The sequence below is a fragment of the Ylistrum balloti genome, unplaced genomic scaffold (genome assembly GCF_031769215.1).
Source record: "Ylistrum balloti isolate Yb309-2 unplaced genomic scaffold, AGI_CSIRO_Ybal_v1 Utg371282, whole genome shotgun sequence".
NCBI classification, from domain to species: Eukaryota; Metazoa; Mollusca; class Bivalvia; order Pectinida; family Pectinidae; genus Ylistrum; species Ylistrum balloti.
The window spans coordinates 46,429-62,335 of record NW_026782688.1 but is presented as its reverse complement, the minus strand read 5'-3'; the positions used below and the strand labels follow the sequence as shown (position 1 = coordinate 62,335).

At 35.8% G+C, this 15,907-nt stretch overlaps 1 protein-coding gene across 1 annotated transcript; it reads right to left on the bottom strand.

Moving 5' to 3' along the window:
- Positions 1-12,266: 12,266 nt before the first annotated feature.
- Positions 12,267-14,279, bottom strand: LOC132561803 (angiopoietin-related protein 7-like). Its single transcript, XM_060226502.1, has 4 exons — positions 14,235-14,279; positions 13,916-14,012; positions 13,293-13,457; positions 12,267-12,520 (listed from the first exon to the last, which is right to left on the bottom strand). Exons 1-4 carry the CDS (start codon positions 14,277-14,279, stop codon positions 12,267-12,269), a joined length of 561 nt encoding a protein of 186 aa, XP_060082485.1.
- Positions 14,280-15,907: the final 1,628 nt, after the last annotated feature.

The following is a 15,907-nucleotide window of genomic DNA, read 5'->3' as shown; positions in this document are numbered from 1 at the left end:
CGGTAAATCTAACTATACACACAAATGTTTTTTTTTTATGGGAGATTTTAACTATAGGAGTATTAATGGGGAAAACTGCACCACTGAATACGGCAACAAAACTGAAACCAAATTCATCGAAACTGTCCGGGACACGTTCTTGTATCAACATGTGCAAAATCCAACCAGGATTAGGATTAACCAAGAACCAAGCTTGTGGGATCTTATACTCACAAATGAAGAAAATATGGTTTCAAATTTAAAAGTGCGCTTGACAAAAGAGACCATGCTTGTATCGCCTTTCAGTTCATATGTAAACATGTCACACAAAATAGTGCAACAGTAAAACTTAACTATAATCTTGGAAACTACACTAAGATGAGGGAAGAATTGGACATCGATTGGGATGCATACTTGCAACTAGATAATACGGAGGATAACTACAACAGTTTTATCAATAAAGTATCAACCACAATTGACAAGTATATCCCGAAAATAAAAACAGGGAAGAAGAAACTCTTTTTATCCTTGTTACCGTGGAATCAGTTAGGAAAAAACATAGATGCTGGAGAAGATTTATGGAAACAAAAGTTCACAACAAATATGTAGATTATACCAAGGCAAGAAACAAAGTGAATGACATCGTGCGGAAAGCTAAAAACTGCAGGAACAAAATATCGCAAAACAGGTGAAATCCAATCCAAAGAAATTCTTGAGATACGCTAATTCAAAAACAAGAGCATGGATATCCGAGTTAAAAGTATACGAAAACGTTTAATTGGTCTATACTGCTAAAAGTGATAGTGAAAAGGCTAACGTATAAGCAGACAGAAGGAGAAGTACCTCTGCTCCCTGATAAGCATATTGAAGATTATTTTGTTTGGAAAGAAATCGATCTACAAGAAATTGCAAAGATAATAAAACATCTCAAGGTCCAGATTATGTACAAATGTACATCCAAAGATATTAAAAGAGCTTGAACCTGTTATAACTAAACCACTGTAGATTCTTTTCAATCAATCCATACGTAAGGGTTGTGTTCCATCAACTTGGAAAATAAGAAGAATAACTGCTATTTTTAAGAAAGGAGATAAGCGTTTTCCAGGTAATTACAAGCCAGGCAGTCTTACAAGTGTCGTATGCAAAATGTTGGAAACAATTGTCAGGAATCGCATAATGGATCATTTAGCAATTAACAATCTTTTAAGCACTCAGCAGTTCGGGTTTGTAAAAGGAAGGTCTACAGTACTCCAACTTCTTAAAACTATGGATATATGGACAAAACTCATTGATGAAGGAGGTTGTAATGAGCCAGTTGATTTTGATTTCATGAAGGCTCTTTACACCGTTCCACACAGAAGGTTAATCGGCAAATTGAAATCATATGGTTTTTCAGGAGATTTGGTAAACTGGGTAAAAGACTTCTTAGCGGAAAGACGACAGCAAGTTACCGTCAACGGTCACATGTGAAAATGGTGCCATGTCACAAGCGGGATTCCACAAGGTAGTGCTCTGGGGCCGTCATTATTTGTCATATAAATAAATTACCTACCGGATGTCATTCAGTCGAATACTCTACTATTTGCTGATGATACAAAATTGTATAAAGACACCAGTTCAAACGGAGACCTTCAGCGAGATCTTGACAACTTTCAGGAATGGTCATTGACAACTTTCAGGAATGGTCAGATACATGGTTACTGAAGTTCCATCCAGACAAATGTAAAACGATGTATTTTGGGTAACATAACAGTTCTAATAATTTGCACATGTATCGAAACACTGATGGTTTAAGCACAACAGTAATGCTATCCGAGGAGAAAGAAGAAAAAGATCTTGGAATTATTGTCGACAATAAATTGAGCTTTAGAAACCATATTCAATCAGCAGTAAACAAAGCAAACCGAATACTTGGAACTATTAAAAGAACATATTCAATACCTGGATAACAAATCATTCTGCTTACTATTTAAAGCTTTGGTTCAATCCCACTTGGAATACGGAACATGCGTATGGAAACCATATAAGCAACAAGATATTGATCTTTTAGAAAGTGTCCAACGCCGAGCTACCAAACTCTTGCCAGGAATGAGAGATTTTTCTTACGAAGAAAGATTACGTCATCTTAAACTACCATCATTATTTAATAGGCGTAACAGGGGAGATATGATTGAAGTTTTTAAGATCCTAAAGGGAGGCTATGACCAAACAGCATCACGCGGTCTCGTAGATGTAGACTAGATGTGAGAAAATATTCATTCACTCAACGAATCGTAAACAGCTGGAATAACTTACCTGAAATTGTTATAGAAGCACCCATCCTGTCAACATTCGAATCCCGATTGGTTAAAGTTTGGAGTAACGATGAAATGAGACTTCGAACATCTTTTGATTAACGTCACAATATGAACACTGTTCATCTCATTTTTTATGTTTATTTGGACAATGATCTGAATATAGAGACAGTTATGCCTGCGTTCAGAAGAAACTAAGTTAAGTTATAACAAATGGTAGTTAATGGTACAAACTTGTTTTTATTGCACAATGATGGCGATTGTTTCCAGGTTGAAATTGTTTCATTTGGTCTATGTACTATAAACAAAGAGCAGCTGACATTTGGATTTCAAATGAGAAAATTAAAACTGTACTATTGGAAATTTGCTTCCTAACCAGACTCCATAGGACGTTTGGCATCATGATTTACTATCAAACGTATTGTTAGTCATAATAATTGAGGCTGGGTTTACACATGCTAATTGGCTTTATATCAAGTTCTTATGGAAAAAAACTTCAACCAGATGTTTGATTAGCCCTTAACTATTTTTTTTCATCTAAAAACATAATGAAAAGTAGATTTATATATTTTCAATCGAATAAATGAACATATCTATATTTTCCATTCGTGCCTTTTACGAGAAAAAATGTGGTAACACATGTGAACTGGGAACCAACAAGCATTCTTTAATAATGTAGAGTAACGTCATTGATATGAACGCAATCGCTTTAGCATGGTTTATGTAAATCACATGTTTGTTAACACTGATACGGAATTTAACATAAAATTCACAATTGAATTAAATTAACAAAAACATTAATTTTATGTCTGCCTACTGGTACATTGTCACTCTATAATTAGGAAAGACCTTGTACAGATTTGGCTTATTTGAAAGTTTATTTTGCATGAAAGATATCGAAATATTTAAACGAGCAAAATATAGGGGTAACAAACATGTCAACAGGAATGAGGATCTATTTTTTGTAAGAAGTTATCAAACTATCAGAAAATTGCCAGAACGGACTTCTCATTTGAGAACGTGAAGCTACTTACTTAGATTTAACATGTTTACCGTTCTGGAACTCCACATTATCTTAATACTTATTCATGAATCTCCGTGTAAATCTTTCTTTTGTTCATGTTTTTTTCTTGTTTTTAAATTATGATTCTGTTGACATATTGGTATATTTTGCTGTTACTGAAGTAGGACATAACGCTTTCAATTTTTACGTTTATCTGTTAAGACATTACCGTGTTCAGAATACAATGGTGTTCATTTATATGTTGAATTACAAATATAAAGATAAATACAAATATCAAAATAAATACAAATATCAATATAAAAATAAATACAAATATAAAAATAAATACAAATATAAAAATAAATACAAATATAAAAATAAATACAAATATAAATATAAAAATACAAATATAAAAATAAATACAAATATAAATATAAAAATAAATACAAATATAAAAATAAATACAAATATAATATAAAAATAAATACAAATATAAAAATAAATACAAATATAAAAATATAAAATATAAATACAAATATAAAAATAAATACAAATATAAATATAAAAATAAATACAAATATAAAAATAAATACAAATATAAATATAAAAAATAAATACAAATATAAATTTCAATACTTACATTTAGCAAAAAAGATTGTTGTCGTGGATATGCCAGCCGTCGGAATCTCTGCAAACACACTTCTGTAGATGTCGCACCTTTTTTCGTTTTTTGTGTAAGAGAAGGACAAACATATCTCCTGAGAACATCGAAGTGTACATTCTTTTTGGCTTAGAATGCCAGTAGTTGAATCCATCCTATGTATAAAGCGATCATGTAAAGACACGCGCATTACTCTATGAAACGAAACACAATTAATTGCCATTATCGTTTCTATGGTCATTGAGATTAACATTAAACCGATCAAATGCATCTCTGTTCTTTCAGATATAACTCTCATGGTTTGATTCTTAAAAGGCAACACTTTCTCTATACATCTACTTTCTCTATATAAAAATATAACATAACCGTCCGGCTTAAAGTATGTTGTATGGAACAATGCATTGATGTCGTTCGCTGTTTATCTGATGGCGATAAGCATTTGTCCGTGGTAACATCTATATTCATGGTAACGTTATTGATCTTTTCATCGGAGGCATGGTTATTATGATACCTGACTAAATGATTAATAATACCTCTTTTTACTAGAATATACACACGTACATGAAATTTATTTTCTGAAATCCTCCAACATTTCAATTAAGTAAATGATTGAATGATGGGGCTAGCGCACCTCCCCATCCAGGTTTCTTTCGACCACTTTTGGATTTTTCTCAATCACCTCCAAGCATGATTTCACAATTGACAATATGGTACTTTAACGGTATGAAACAGTCAAATAAGACAAGACAAAGTCCGGCCAGTCCGGGTAAAATTATCGACAGTTCAAATAAAATTCCAGTAAGTCCAAAGCAAAGTCCCGTCACTCCAATTAACGCCAAGCAGTTACCTTATCACTGTGAAACATGACTGTAGGTATATGTACCTAGTAACAGTTGGTTGTATTAGGTTTATTCTACATTGACCTAGTCGGTGATGAATGGTGGTTGGACTTACTAATGACTAGTCCCAAGTGAAGTGAACAGCACAATTCAAGCGTTACATACATACAGAGCGGTAACGAATATTCCGACCTACCGACATATACAACCAACATATATGAATAATAAAAAAAAATCAAACTTACACGCGATATCGTTTAGCTCAAGTCCGTACACGAACTTTGCCAAATTGCGACCAAGTGGTGCTAAAAGCGAATGGCAAGGCGGGGATAAATATCAGAATGATATATGTCTTAATATGACAAGCCGTATTTCTGTGTATCGATGTGATATAGCACGCATGACAGTCAAGAGTTTTGGAGATTGTACAAAAGACACACATTTGGAGATAGATGTAGAGACCTTTCTTGCATTTTTCCAGGAGTCTCTGTGTAAATCTTTCTATTGTTCGTGTTTTGCCTCAGTGTTTGAATTTGGAACATGATTCTGTTCATATGTTGGGTATTGTTGCTTTTTTATTACAAACTCACATACTTCACTGACTCATTGACTCTCACTTTTTCTACAATTGCTATGCGTTTGGCTGAATGGTTAAAGCGACTGACAATTTAGGCTTCCATCTCTAGGTGGAGGACTTCCGGTGGGGACTGAGATTGATGGACGTAGTTCATATCGCGGACTTTCAATCGTAAGTCATCGTTGCCTTCTTTGGCCACACTGGTGCCTAAGTGTACTGTATTTGTGTCATATGTTGCTTACTGTTTACATTATAAAAGGAAAAACTGACAATGTGAAGTATTTTTGTATTTCACTGCCATTTCCTCGACATGGTAGCTGACCAGGGCGTTGGCCGTAATGGCGGCCCCGGACATAACAGGGCCCAGAACAGGTCGTACAAGAAAGAGAGTTTCTATTTTGTTGATGTTGATGACAACAAGGTTATTACGCCTTTGAACATTATTGACTATGTTGAAAATCAGTATGGTCCAGGTGCTCTATTTGCCTGTGTCCCCAAAGGGGGGAATGGTTACGAGATCACTCTAGACGGTAAGGAGTCGGCTCAGATATTGTTGGACAGTGTCAACATTAACGGACGTGTATGTAATGTGTCGGAGGTTGTGAAATTTTTTATTGTTGTCTCCTTTCTGCATATACCTGCCTATATTGAAGACAGTGAACTTGAGGCCAGGCTTACTAGTTAAGAGGGTAGCGATTTTATCCCCATGCAAAAGACGGTATTACTTGGAACGGAAATAGCGGACGGCACGAGATTTGTCAAAGTCAGGCTTCCGCCTACACTTCCGTCCATACCATATACTGTAAAGTTGGACAACGCGTATTACCGTGTGGAACACAACAATCAGAAGCGTATGTGTTCTCTGTGCCATTCGATTGACCATCTTTTCAGAAACTGTCCACAAATCCACTGTTTCAAGTGTGAGGGACAGGGACATTATGCTCGTAATTGTCGGACCGAGCCATGCAGGCGCTGCGGTGACGTCAGAGCCGATTGTCCGTGTGGAATGTCTACACTTGAGCGCGCGGAGGAAGACACTATCCGTAAGATGTCCCTGTGTGACGCGTGTGGTTCCTTTGACTGTCGATGTGATGGCGATGAGGTAGACGACGAGTGTTGTATTGACTGTGACAAGCTAATCTGTGCTTGCCCGAAGTTCCTATTCCTATGTCGGGGAATGAATCTAAAATTTTTCAACACGCTGATGATACCACTTTGACCCTTTCAATTAAAATCTATTGAGAGAGTTTTTAATGTTTTGGAGACATATAGTCGACCGTCTGGTGCGAAAGTTAACAAATCAAAAACTGAATTACTTTGTATTATTAGCGGAGAAATATCTGAAAATGAATGTAACTTGTATAAATTCAAACTGTTAAAAGATGTTATTTTAATTCTCGGAGTATATCTGGGAAAAAGTGACGCTCTCTGTGATGAGCTCAATTGGAGTGGTAAAGTTAAGGCAATTAAAAACCTTTTACAATTATGGTCTCAGAGAGATTTGACTATACACGGAAGAGCTACAGTCATCTCATCTTTGTCTTGTCTAAATGTTGGTACACACTTGCTGTTACGAGTGTACCCGATGGTGTGAAAAATGAATTAAATAAGTTGTGTATTGGTTTTCTATGGAAAAATAAATCTCATCTTGTATCGTATAAAACTATGATCGGCGATAAGCGTGACGGTGGATTAGTTTCCTGATATAGAGCTAAAGCTAAAAGCTTTTAAATTTAAATTTGCATTCCGTTTACTATATGCTAATGAAACTTCATACGCTTTGTGGAAGGATAAGTGTAAATATTTCTGTCTGGTGTAGGTGACATGAACATTGGGATTTTGTGTTTTTATTGTAAGTATACTTTTCGCCAGCTGACGAGCTTACCCCAATTTTATCAAGAAATGTTAACAGCTTGGTCAAATTATTATGAGCTTTTAGAATTCAACTATGACACACAACATATTTATTGTCAACCAGTGTTTTGTAATCCTATGATTGTGAAAAATGGTAAAACTTTATACTACAATAATTTTTTTGAAGCAGGTTTATTGCAATTGAAAGATTTTACTTACGAATGTGTTCCCGACTTCCTTTCTATATCAGCAATAACCGAAATTATCATGTTAGGATCAACGTGACCGGCACGCGGTTCGTGTCTAGAACTACACGTGCGATTTACAAATTGCTCGTACGGCGCGTGTTTGTAATATAGCCGGTGTCCAGACAGTTCTGGTCGAACAAATTTCCTAACTTTGATGTTGACCGGAGTTTTCAAACTGTACATGTATCTTACTACCCATGTGATTGTGTAGAGTTAAATTTAAAAGTTGATCACAATTGGATCTTTACTAGCAATAAACTCTGCCGCTTTAAGATGTCGGATAGTGATCTCTGTCCTGTTTGTCAGCTTTAAACTAAAGATATTTTTCATCTTTTCTTAGAGTGTCCAAAGTTAAAACAGTTCATTGATTATCTTGTAAATCTAAATGAAACTATTTTTTCTAGGGCAGATGTCAATGTCCTCAACTCTCAAAATTTTAAAACATTATTGTTGTTTGGTTCGTCACAGAAAAATAAACACGTGAATATGCTTTTTGTCAATTTCTTGATGTCTGTTGCCAGGTTTTGTATCTTCAAACGTCGTAATTTAGTAATAAATGGAGAAGGTCTTGTTGATATTAAGTCTTTCTTTAAACTTACAATCAAGAACTACTTAAAAAATTAGGCTTCAATGTCTAGGTCACGGGTTCGAGGCTTACGCGGGGCAGTCGCCAGGTGCTGGTCGCAGGATAAAGTTGTGTTATCTGTAGTTAATGTGTATTGCCATGTTAGGAGAGGGCCTACCAAGTTGTGTTATCTGTAGTTATTGTGTATTGTCATGTAGGCAGAGGGCCTAGTAAGTTATGTTATCTGTAGTTATTGTGTATGTCATGTAGGCGGAGGGCCTAGTAAGTTATGTTATCTGTAGTTATTGTGTGTTGTCATGTTGGGAGAGGGCCTAGTAAGTTGTGTTATCTATTGTAATTGTGTATTGTAATGTTGGGAGAGGGGCTGGTTAGTTGTGATATTTGTAGTTATTATTTAATGTAATGTTGGGAGAGGGCCTAGTTTGTTGTGTTATCTGTAGTCATTGTGTATTGTAATGTTGGGATAGGGTGTTATCCTAATGTAAGTTGTGTTGTGTTATCTGTAGGTGTATTGTGTATTGTAATGTTATTGTGTATGGAGAGGGTCTTGTAATTTCTGTAATCTGTAGTTATTGTGTAATGTAATTTTGGGAGAGGGACTAGTTTGTTGTGTTATCTGTAGTTATTGTGTATTGTAATGTTGGAAGAGGACCTGGTAAGTTGAGTTATCTGTAGGTATTGTGTATCGTAATAATGGAAGAGAGCCTAGTTTTATTGTGTACTGTTACGTTAGGAATTAACGTACAGCAAATAAAACCCAACAGCTTGGTTAAAATTCAACAATTTAATAACAACAAACAGATTATATGCAGTAAAATTACAAATATTGCGATGGTGTGTAGAGCTAGCTACTAATTAATCAAAAGTCAGAACTTAACTTTCCGTGGAAATTCTCCAACATTGCAGTCATGTTTATGCGGCAAGAAAATCATTTTTTATGACACTGTCTTATTTTGGCTGTCCATTGTTCATAGGAAAAGCCAACAGGGACATAATTCGAGATGGTTACTTTCTTATTACATGTAATTCATTTATTGTTCCATTCTTATTGGCCAAAGAGTTTCGTGCTCTCTATTAGCTGCATCTAGTTACAACGCTTCATCTGTTGGTGTAAGAAGGTAGAACTATTTTACTGCAAACCTTGATTGTACAATCTTTAAATTACATCTAATTTGATATAATTGAAATAACACGAGACACGAGATTTCAACATAAAAAAAAATATCAAAATTTATTGCTGGATTTGAAGGAATTTTGCACATGTTTAAACAGAAGAGAGGTCAACAACAAGTTCTGAACCACCAAACAAACGAAGCTCTAAACTTAACTGTATGCCCAAGGCATTTTAATTTTTAATCGTTATACGACTTTAATGTGTATTCCACTAATAATTCAGAATATATCCATTCCTTTTGTATCATAGAAAAAGTGATTTTAATAGGAAACTATTACATATTCTTATGATATTTTGTGTATAATAATGAAACAGGTGAGTATGTAATAAACATTACCTGCATTATATTTTTGCTGTTTTATTTTCCGCAATAAGTAACGTACGAACGTCTTTTTATTTTTTTCAATAGACTTGACGAAAGACATACTCATCTGAACAGCTGCTTTTCATTACAAATTACAAAGCCAAGGCTTTTGACATTTCATCATTTCATTCTTAAATTTTATATAAAGGTATCTATACGAATAAGAAGAGAGGAACAGAAAGTTAACGTACTTTGTCTCCTTAGGCCCGGGACCTATATTGTATCAAGAACAGTGTAATTGTATCATATAAACCAAAGCTCGACATTTTAACCCAGGAATCTGTATTCCTTTGTTTCGAAGATGTTGCGATGAAAATGATTTGAAATATAAAATATGAAATATCACATACTATTCACATAAATCACAGTCTCACAACATCTAGTCTTCAGAATGTACAACGAATGTTCAATAATGTACACAAGAATGATTACAGTTTACCATTTATTGCCCATAAAGAAAAACGAAATGATTAAACCAGAATTCGTCGAAAACATATCCTGTACGTAAATATTTTACCAACCAGCACCACAGGACTGTGACTTCCGATACAGATATTTTTTTACTTTCGTCATAGTGATGTCATAGTCATTTCAATGTGCGGTTTGAAGCTGGACGTGTTTTATGCTCGTTAGGGGCAAGAAGTTCATACCTTGGTAAAGCAATGTAATACAGTTCCATCAAGTATTTCATTCTACCGTATCTTGGTGCTAAGAAGATTAATCTTTAACATTTCAGTCGATTTGGTCAACTGTAGCCCAGTTCATCAGTCCTCTGGGGATAAGTTAGAGTCAGTTGGGAGATGCCATCACATACTAATACTTCTAATGTAGTGTGAATTATTCGCGATGAAAATTCAACAATTTATACTAAATAAAACTTCCAACTGTCTACATAAAAATTGATGACACAGAAAGCCATTAATTTTTTTATTACTGTACATTTGGCAAAAAAAAGTGATTTCAGCCATGTTTATGCGGCAAGAAAACCGAGAAATCATTTTTTATGAGACTGTCTTATTTTGACTGTCCATTATTCATAGGAAAAGCCAACAGGGACATAATTCGAGATGGTTACTTTCTTATTACATGTAATTCATTTATTGTTCCATTCTTATTTGTCGTTTTTAACATGTTTGATTTTAATACTATTGTTTCATTGTATGTATCTACTGTTATATTTCAGTTTGACCTAGTCCTGTTTTAGGTTTTACCGTGTTATCTTTTCAATTGCTGTTTTTTAAAATTGAGTTCCTAAAACGGTTTTCGACAAAAAAAAATCATCGTTGTTAAGAGAACTGCCAAAGGTTGTCAACTGCACGAATGTGGTAAGGGGTGAGACAGAGCACATATATTTCCCAGTTATAACAACAGGTTTCTCTTTACATCGCATATTGTGAACAAGCTACTTTGTCCCATTTAAACAAAGGACATTAAGACTATCGCAGATAATGATTACCATATAGAAAGGAACAGTATCAACTTGATGTTGTTGTTGGTGGTGTTGATGTTCTGTCACGAATTGTACGGTGCCTGTTGTGTGGACTAAAAGGGCTGTTCGGATATGTCTTGAGGTTGTCTAACGTTGCTAAGGTTTATTTCAGTTTGTCATATACGAAGCACGACCGTCCTAGGTTATAAAACTTGATAAGATTAATGGGTCTCTCCAGAGTAAAGGAAAGCATTTGAAATTTGAAATGCATCTTCAAGAATGGGAGCTTTCCTTATCAGTTAAGTTGCGTAGACCCCCTGACTGCTGACTAACTCAATACTCATGTGCTCTAAGTCTATAAGCTATTATTGTATACCAGGGCTAGTCAGGTGAAACTTTCCTACTCGTATGCGATTGAATGATATCAGCACCGTATATCATCAAGCCCAGTGTCGTCCCCTTTTATCTTTGGAATTCCACTTAATTTCAAATAGTTACGTCTGAAAGATACTACCTAAGAGCGTCAAATTTTAAAGTTAGATGAAAATTCATATTTAAACAATTCGTTTGATACAAATGGTAAAATTTTCAACGTCATTAATTTGTAAAAGTCCTCCCCCATCTCCATCTCAGTTGTTAACTGCTATATGGAATGCTATTAGCAAATTTCAATACCGCAATCATATATGTTGCCGAATATAAAGTGAAATTTTCTAAGTGTTTTCATGTCATGTTGTGAAGGTGTTCCGACTTGGAATTTGCTGAAATGTAAGTAATTTGTTACCTTAACAGTGCTGTTAATTTAAAGACAGATGTTCACAAAACATTTTTCTATAAAATTGTAGTTTTAGATTTGAATTGGTACCATTTTTGCATTTTTAGCATTTTTGAATTGGTAACCATGGCAATCACATATTAGAAATCACGGAATATTTTTGATTTACACAATTTTTTCTATCTCTTCTACCACTGTTATTGTTATTCAGTTGATGAATATATATATACACGTAAGGGTGTGTTTTTATTTTTTATAATCAATCTGCTTTACTTGTATATCTCAAATACGACCTGTGATTTCATGAAAAATGCAACTTAACTATTTCTAGCTACCTATTATGTTCTTTTTAAATATGGAGTTATCCTCCATTGATATTGTTTGCCGGTATCTTTACACACGTAATGATAAAGCCAATTGAATGAGTCGTTTTTTTCTGTAAGAAAAGATTGCTGTGATCATGAAGTCATCAACTCGTTTCATCTATCGCAGCATCATGCGGGTCTTTTTCAATGGATACCGGGTAGTATAAGGCGGGAAATCATACCAGTAAGCAGTTTTATCACTATAAACTATGGTATCAGTAATGAAACGATAGGGGCCGTTCAGGATGGCCAGAGAACATGCGTTAAACCACCAACCACTGCCATGAAATTCTGCACAGGAACCACCGTAGTTATCATTATCTCTGTCGCTGGTGCCGAAGTAATTGCCGTTGACGTGTGCCATAGAATCAACTAAGAAACAAAGATACCAAGAAGTTGTTAATCGTACAATCATCCCATAGCAATGTCTTTTTTTTGGTAGTAGTGCATGCTAGCGAATATGAAATCATGATAAGCATTCAACAATAGGGATAATTTTTTGTCGTTACAAAGCAGTGCATATGGCAAACCATGATAATGTGAATAGGTTGTTGAAAACTTGATTGAGAAGTCATTAGATTTTAATCTATAGAAACCTGAAAGTGGTTGTAGGTCATTAATTTGAACAAACTTCATTACCCTTTTTTGAAGATTTAATACATTCGCCCTGTGGCCTTAAATGGGATTAAGATAAATCTTTTGAACATCTTGTGATAATTCATGCCAAAATTCTGGAAGCCAAAATTAGTATCCTTTTGGCTTTTTGGTTACGGAAAAAATGTCGTTTGAAGGTAAAAGGTGACTACGGTCTACGGCATAAGCGCCTTCCTGAGCTAAAACGATCACTTTGAAGTTACTTTCATATCATCCCAAACTTTTTTGTTTGTATTTGCGTTAAGTGAATGAGTTGATGTACTCTGTTCACCGACTGATTCAAACAAAATACATTGTTTTCAATTTTATCGTATGACGTTTTTGTTGTTCAGGAGTTGTAAGTCTTAAGTATATGGTATGGAAATAACTTGTCAACCCTGTAAGCAAGAGTTTCAATAAAGACAAATTGATAAGTTACAGCTATTTTTGTTCCGAAATGGACAAAACGAGAAGCAAGAAGAGAAAGTATAATAAACGAAATCATTCTTACAAGACACACTGCCCGAGAATCCCGACAGATGAAGTTGATACATCTCAGATTCGGAGCCCACTTGGAACGTTGAGTATTCGGCAAATGCTGTTAAGTTCTCCCAAGACTCTAGTTCGATACGTAAGACACGTGGAGTTTTGGTTAAATTGTGAAGCATTTCATTTCCTTCAAATACAAGACGAATAAATATCATAACTGTTCCTAAATAATAATGTTATTCATTACATTATCATAAAGAATGGTTTCTGTTTCCACTTAACATCACTTGTATTTGAACAATGTGTCAATCCTTTGTTTCTGGATATATTTATAGTCAAAATTCTATTATACTCTATATCGAAACCACTTTACATTTTGTGAATCACTGCAGCTCTTAATATGTTTAAGTGTCGTGTTTGATGACCTGGAATGAAGGCTTTTTTGTAATTCATTCCGTCCGCAATTTCATCGATAATTAATGCTGTTTTAATTTGAAACAATGCATGAAACATATCACATTCTTCTCGTATCATTCTCTCAAACATTGGACTTAATGCCTGTTTGAGGCGTGTATTATACCAAACTGGCACTTTCTAAAATTTTCACACATATTTTAGTATTGCTCCTTATTAATTCAGTCTTACCAATCCAAAAATCACCATTTAGATCCCCGAAGCCATTCTTGTATGTTTCCCAGTCTCGATAGAAGTCGATGTCTCCGTTTAGTCGTCTTTGTATAACCTACTTATTGCAATAGAAAACCAAGCTTTAAACAAAGGAATCGGTATTAGTGGCATTTAGTAGTTAATTAGACATAATAGGCGTGATAACAATGGGGAGAAAACATGTGACCTGTTTCATAAGAGCAAACAAACTAAATTCATCCTTGATTGGGTTTGTGTGGAAAGAATTTCAAGAAATTAACATTTGATGAGGCTGATTTTTTCCCGCTGTAGTACTCACTGTCCATGATCCTCCATCCGTGTCAATATCGCAAACCACGGGCATGTTGTAGGTCATCATATATATACCAGACGGAGATGCGGGATGAATATCGGAACAGGTCCTGGGAACTAAACAGATTGATTCTTATTTCAGAATTCTTGAAACCCATAAAAACACATCACCAACTTCGGTTCGATTACTTGATACACCTTTGTCTTTATTCCTTCACACACTTTAATATCATTTTTTACTAATAATCCTTAAAATGTTGTTACAGTACCAATATAAAAAGTAGCCCAACACTGTGAACAATTCATCTGAGTTTATTAAATCTCACTTAATACATGCATATGCACTCTTCGTAGAATAGATTAAGTACATATACTTAAGAATGATATTGATTCTAAATGTGAGGTAAACAGGTTAAATTGCCAAACGAATTATATATAATGAAAACGAATGTGTGGGAGAATGAAAACACCGCAGTCTATCCTCCGACCTTGCATATTAGACCACATTAAATTTGAACAAGCGACCCACATTGTGTGTGTTTTGTGTGGTGGTGGTAATTTGTTTGTGGATATGTGTGTTGTGTGGGAATGTGTGTGGTGTGTGTGTATGTGTGTTGGTGGTGGTGGTGGTAGTGTGTGGTGGATTTGTGTGTGTGTGTGGTGATGGTGGTGGTGTGCGTGTTTGTGTGTGTGGTGGTGGTGGTGTGGTGGTGGCAGTGGTAATGGTGGTATGTGTGTGTGTTTGCCTGTGTGTGATGGTAGTGGTGTTTGTGCTAGTGTGTGTGTGTATGTGTGTATGGTGATGGTGTGTGTATGTAGTGATGATGTTTGTGTATGTGTGTGTGTGGTGGTGGTGTGTGTGTGTGTGGTGGTTATGTGTGTATGTGTGTGTATGTGTGTGTGTGGGTGTGTGGGTGTTGTGTGTGAGTGGTGGAGGTGGTATGGGTGTGAGGGTGTGTGTGTGTGTGTGTGTGGTGGCAGTGGTGGTGGTGGTTTATATGCGTATTTGTGTGTGTGATGGTAGTGGTGTTTGTGCTAGTGTGTGTATGTGTGTGTGGTGTTGTGTGTGTATGTGGTGTTGATGTCTGTGTATGTGTGTGCTGTGGTTGTGGTGGTGTGTGTGTGGTGGTTGTGTGTGTGTGTGTGCGTGTTTTGTGTGAGTAGTGGAGGTGATATGGGTGTGAGGGTGTGTGTGTGTGTGTGGTGTTGTGTGTGTATGTGGTGTTGATGTCTGTGTATGTGTGTGCTGTGGTTGTGGTGTGTGTGTGTGTGTGTGTGTGTGTGTGTGTGTTTGTGTGTGAGTGTGTGTGTGTGTGTGTGTGTGTGTGCGTGTTGTGTGTGGGTGGTGGAGGTGGTATGTGTGTGTCTGGTGGTAGTGTCGGTGTGGTGGTGGCAGTGGTGACGGTGGTGGTATAGTGTGTATTTGTGTGTGTGTGATGGTAGTGGTGTGTTTGCTATTGTGTGTGTGTGTGTGTGGTGTTTTGTGTGTATGTGGTGTTGATGTCTGTGTATGTGTTTGCGATGGTGGTGGTGGTGTGTGTGTGTGCTGGTGGTGTGTGTGGTGGTGGTGTTGGTGGTGTATGTGTTGTGGTGTTTGTGTGTGTGTGTACGTGTGTGGTGATGGTGGTGCTGTGTGTGTGTGTGATTGTGTGTGGTAGTGGTGTGTGTGTGGTGGTGGTT

Coding starts and splice junctions, on each gene's coding strand:
- LOC132561803 (XM_060226502.1), bottom strand. CDS start 14,279: ATGCCCGTGGTTTGCGATATTGACACGGATGGAGGATCATGGACA. Junction 14,013..14,234: donor CGGATGGAGGATCATGGACA/GTGAGTACTACA, acceptor TGCAATAAGTAG/GTTATACAAAGACGACTAAA. Junction 13,458..13,915: donor AAATGGTGATTTTTGGATTG/GTAAGACTGAAT, acceptor TTGTATTTGAAG/GAAATGAAATGCTTCACAAT.